At 40.5% G+C, this 6,000-nt stretch overlaps 1 protein-coding gene across 1 annotated transcript in view; it reads left to right on the plus strand.

Annotated features, from left to right (window-relative positions):
- Positions 1-4,393, plus strand: part of LOC147726528 (granzyme A-like) — a 359,548-nt gene extending 355,155 nt beyond the window's left edge. Inside the window, exon 5 of the mRNA XM_086962946.1 lies at positions 1,580-4,393. Within this exon, the coding sequence (XP_086819072.1) occupies positions 1,580-1,735 (156 nt within the window). The 3' untranslated portion in view covers positions 1,736-4,393. The remainder of the gene's footprint in view (positions 1-1,579) is intronic.
- The last annotated feature ends 1,607 nt before the right edge of the window (positions 4,394-6,000 follow it).

The following is a 6,000-nucleotide window of genomic DNA, read 5'->3' on the forward strand; positions in this document are numbered from 1 at the left end:
AGCCACAGGTGAAGGCTTTTTACAAGGGAGTGGGCCTTGAAACAACCTATATAGCCCGAGGTAAAAGGGCTATATGACTATTATACATTCCAGCCAGTAAGGGTAGAATGTTCTAAATTAAAAAGGGAGAAACATAAAGGCAAACATTGGAATGTTCGAGCAGAAGGCTTATACCAGACATTATAAGCCTGGAGCTAATCCACTGTCCTCAATGAAGCTCCCAACATTCCAATGTCTTAATATGCAGGGGCAGATTTACAAGAAAGTGACGCATCTATAGAGATACGTCAGTTTCCCTGCGCCAGCCTGAAAAACCCTTGCGCCACCATAGATGCGCCGCATTTACAATACAGCGCACCATGGCGCAAGGATTGACAGATGCTTCAGAAATTCTGACGCATCTGTTGGCGCAAAAGACACGCATTGCTGGAGTCATGTCACAAGCACGACGCAACTCCAGCAATCATGTTAAGGCCTATTCTCACAACACTGCTTCACTCCATACACCCGCTTCAAGCAGGCGTAAGGTTTTGATGCAGTGGCATCCTAGAAGTGGCGCAGTGAAATCTTGTCGATTTCACTGCATCACTTTTACGAGGCTTTCCTGCGTGGGAACACCCACCCTGCATACATTATACCTGACACAGGTATAATGTGATGCAGGGCTTTACAACGTGATGCATCTCCCTAAATTTTTTACGTCGGTGCTGCCTCACAAAATTAACGCAACAGGGGCCAAAGGAGTTGCAAGAGGCTTGAAAATCTGCCCCACACTATTTTGTAAACGCTCACAAATTACAATGTGAACTTCATCTTCTGACTCCTTTCATAATAATCTTATATTTCAAGGTACAGCTTAATTCTCTAAATGAAATATGCTTAACAAAGAGCCACTGCTCCCAGCTTTGATATTGTTGCACCCAAGATCTTGCTTTATTGCATGATTTTGTTTCTAAGGCAAACAGAGGCATCTCACACAAAGTTGTACAACTATTTCACTCTTCCCTTGAAGAAAAAAGTCAGACCATTTAAATTTGGGAATGTTTTTTAAAAACTGAGTAGAAAATGGTGTCTCTATTACACTGGATTCATGGCAGACATATCATAAAAGTCTGCCAAGCACACATCTACCCGTAACAAGATATAGTGCTGGTTTCTTAGAGGTAGAAATGCCCTTGAAAGATTAAAATCGACATCAGAGCAAATTCTTCTTTGATTTGGGGTTTCTATTTTGTGGTGCATGTCCTCTTTTCAAAATCCATTGGCTGTCAGTCCAATGCTTTGCTTTCTATATTAGGTATTAACCTGCTAATCAATTTGGGACAAATACACCCAAGCTGAAATGGATTAGGCGTAATGGTAACTTTGGAGTCTAGGAGATGCATGGAAGCTATTACTTTTTGCAGAATTTCCAAACTTTTTTGGTGATTCCTGCAACTAACTAGTTAACTATGTTGAGTAATTGTCATCTCAAGCAATTCAAAATGTTGACAAATGATTGGTTTAACAAAAAGCTAGTCTTTCCTAATGTTATTAATCCTTTTTTACCTACTTCAGCACTTTACATTTTTCTTCCTAGGGAGACTCCGGCGGCCCATTGATCTGCAATAGAGAACTCCGAGGCATCACCTCATTTGGACCTCGAGTTTGTGGTCAAAAGAATCCTGCTGTGTACACTCTTCTCACAGATGACTATCTGAGCTGGATAAGGAAAATGACGGGAGCAGATTCATAATGGATTCATAATCCATGCTTACCTCCCAACAAGAACCAATAGCCACCACTGAACACTGTCAAACAATAGCTAACTTCTTCACTGACAAAATAGCCAAAATAATCGCTCCCTGTCCCTTGAGATTACCTCCACAACCCAACCTACAGACTAGACCAACACCAAACTCCCTGTACCACAGAATAACGCTACTTTGTCAGATTTCACACTCTTGACAGAAGGTGAAAAGTAAAAGTTAATTGCCAAACTCGAACCCACATCCCGCTTCAAAGACCCTCTGCCCTCAACTTTTGTTCCGAAACTCAATCACATCATCATCCGACTCTGGACCAATTCATAAATGCCTCTCTATCATCAGGCCTTTTACCAGACTCCCTTCAACTCTGACAATTCACTCCCATACTAAAAATACCTGGTGCAGACTCTAATGATCTTAACAGTCTCAGACCCATCACCAATCTCCCTTTCCTAGCCAAAACACTGGAGAAATGTGTCTTACTTTGACTTAATCAATACATAGAAGAATTCAACCTCCAGGAAAACTTCCAATCAGGATTCAGGAAAGGCTGCAGGACCGAAACTGCTATACTCAATATAACAGACAACATACATAAGGCCCTGGATGAAGGGGACCACTGCCTTTTAATCCTACTTGACCTCTCAGCAGGATTAGATACAGTACAACTCTGGGCCTTACTGGAGACCCTCCAGAAACGCAATGGTATCAATGGCAATTTCCTGAGATGGTTCACGTCATATCTTCAATATCGCTTCCAACAAATACAAATTTACAGATGTTTCTCGATCCCTGCACCAGTAGCTCAAAGAGTACCTCAAGGTTCCATGCTCTCACCAGCCCTATTCAATCTCTTCATGGAACCCCTCATAGTGATCCCGAACCAAGCTGTTATCAAATATCACCTATATGACGACAACACACAACTCTACTACAGAATAAAATCCCTCAGCGACATACACCATCTTAATGCTACACTAACCAAGATTCAAACTTAACTTCTGATAAATCACCTGAAACCAAACCCTAACAAGACTGAACACATACTCATCTCCCCAATTAAAAGTCCCCTACCCATCCCTGATTGGCTCAAAAACTTGGATTCACTAAACAGCCCTATCTCACTATCCAAATCTGCTAAATCCCTAGGTATCACCCTAGATGCAAACCTATCAATGAAAGATCACATCAAAACACTGCGAAAGGTGCATGCTACACCCTAAAGCATCTAAAAAAAAAAATCAAACCATTTATCCCACCTGAACATCTTAAAATCGTGGTTCACTCACTAGCCCTCTCGAAACTTGACTACCACAATGCCAACCTAACCAAAACTCCTGAAAGCCACTTCCAGCCTCTAACCACAATCCTCAATGTGGCTTCCAGACTCATCACATGAACCAAAGACCTCAACCACATCTCCCCAGTTCTCAAAAGTTTCACTTGGCTCGCCATCGAAGGAAGGAGCATCTACACAACTGCATGTATCACCCACAAATGAAATGAAATGAAATGAATGAAATGAAAATGAGTTTTGTAAAGCGCACGTAGCTGCCCTGTGGCGTCCAAAGCTCTCCATACTACAACCCCCAAATATCTAAAATCTAAACTATCACAAGCAGGGAAAAGCCGGGTTCTGAGAAGATCCAACTCGCTCTTCCTCATACTCCCTATACTAAAATGAAAAAAGAAATTCATCCCAGACACGCTCCTTCTCCAGAAAGGCCCCCAAAATCTGGAACTCACTCCCTAAGGAACTACGCTGCAACCCTTCCTTCTCCTGCTTTAAATGAGAGCTCAAGTCTCTGCTACTTACCAATGGGTAGATTTACAAGTCCCTTGCAAAACCTTTGTGCTGCTGGTGAGTCACTTTTGTGATGCAATGGCATCGTAAAAAATTAGGCAAATTTGCATTGTGGCACATCTAGGGAGATGCGTCACATTGTAAATTCCTGCGTGAAATTATACCTTTGTCAGGTATAATGTATGCAGGGTGGGCGTTCCTATGCAGGAAAGCCTAGTAAAAGTGACGCAGTGAAATCTACAAGATTTCACTGCGTGGCTTTTAGGACGCCACTGCGTCAAAACATTACGCCTGCTTAAAGCAGCCGTAAGGAGTGATGCAGTGTATTGTAAGTAGGTCGCAACACGCATTGCTGGAGTTGTGTCGTTCTTGTGACACGACTCCAGCAATGCGTGAATTTTCTGTCAACAGATGCATCAGAATTTCTGACTCATCCTTCAATCCTTGCGCCATTGTGCGCTGTATTGTAACTACGGCACATCTATGGTGGCGAAGCGTTTTTCACTCAGGCGCAGGTAACTGACATACTTATACAGATGCATCCGTTTCTTGTAAATCTGCCCCCAAGTACCTCAGCTAGAGCATGCAATTGCTTACACCTCCCAAAGACCCAATTATCCTAGAAAATTCCAGTTGGATTCCTTACCACGCTAACTCAAACCTAAGCCTTCTCCCCAGCACTCAATGACTTTGATTTATATTATCATGCTCTCACTGTTTATGCTTTAATACTCTGTGCTCCTATATTTCTGTATATGATTTCATGCAATGCCTTTATACCTCTCACCATGTACTTGTGTAAACTTATTCTCTAAATATGTAAAGCGGTGTTACTTTTGAGTCGAGCCAGTGCCAGTCGAACTCAAAAATAAATAAATAAATAATAATAAATAATGTACATTTTTTGTTCTGAGTTTAGTGCTAAGATGTAAAATGAGTATTGTGCATTTAAGGGTATATCAATAACTCCATATTATGTAGATAACTTTTAAATCTGAAAAAAGGGATTTTTGGTGAACATGTGGGAATAGATACCATATACTCTAAGATATAAGCATATTGCAACTGGTTGAGGAGATTCTGAGGTAATATAGATGAACAAGGGCACATTTCCTTTATAGGGTAGTGGAATTCTGATGTGACTTATAATGTCCTTTTTAAGTATCACAGAGGGTAGTTTGAGGCACATCTAACCTAGGCTTCTATTGGAATTCTATAACGCATATTAGCAAGCCCATTATCCCCGTTTTAGCGGCAGTTTCCTGCCGCTAAAACTGCGATAATTTTAACGAGGGTCTTGCTAATATGCCCCTAAGTTCCTTATAGCACATGCTAGCCAACGTGATTTTAATTCTTGGTGTCTTAACTCTCCTTATTTAAGACATCATTTAGTTGTTGGTATGCTGATAATAAATGCAACAAAATTGCAATTTTTAGCCCGGTGCAGACACACGTAAAGCATTATAATTGTAAGTCACTTTCAAAAAACAGAAATAGGTTGCAATGTGTAGTAGGATATAGATAGATTCTTTCTTTTTGTACAATAAAGAAACATACTGTCTGTTACAATCTAGTTACGTTATGTTTTATATACTACAAGGTGCCATCATTTATTGTAACTGGCATTTGTCATCCTACTTGGTACGTTCCACCTCCCCAACCCTGCGCTTCTGGTTGGCACCTCCCAGGGACTCAGGAGGTTGCTTTAGAATGTTGATGTGTGGTACCTGTACTGGTGGAGAGAGGAGCTGTAAAGAACAAAGGCTGTTTATCATTCTTCCTGGCTGCAGTCTTTTTATCACTGTCATAAATATTTTATGGTTAATGAAAGTGAGCTTCTGAAAAAAAACTTAGCAAGAATGCTGAGTAAAAATCTAAATTCTCCCTTTATTTGGATAAGAAACTGTAATTCTGTTGAGTGGCTAGCATTACACTCCGTCTTCTGGCCCTGGCAGCTGACATTATGAAATTACAACTGAACAAAAATTGGTTATTTTAGTAGAGTAACTGTAAGGTGACTAATGATGATGTCTGTATATATTGACTAATGCAATCCACCTATACATTATAGGCTATTGGAAGTCAAAGAGGAGTTTCTTGACCACATAGAGACACAAGACCTGAGTACCTTTATAGTGGGGTGGAAAACCAAGAAGAGCTGTAATATACATAAGGTGCACCAGCAGTGTTAGTTGTATGGCAATCTACAAGTGAAAATAATCTTCTAATTTACACAGACTTTATAGCAACTCCAATAGATTGATTCATACGTTCAAACACATCCAGCACACAATTTGTCCAACTCCTTGTTTAACTCTAGTCAGACCAACAGCATCACTCATCTCTTACACATGGTAAACCCTTTAGAATACCATAGGAAGAACACACTTCAATTAGATGACAAGTTTAAAATGAACAGTTTTTCACACACTTTTGTTTCTTCTATGT

This window comes from Lissotriton vulgaris, chromosome 3_1, assembly GCF_964263255.1.
Source record: "Lissotriton vulgaris chromosome 3_1, aLisVul1.2, whole genome shotgun sequence".
Lineage (NCBI taxonomy): Eukaryota > Metazoa > Chordata > Amphibia > Caudata > Salamandridae > Lissotriton > Lissotriton vulgaris.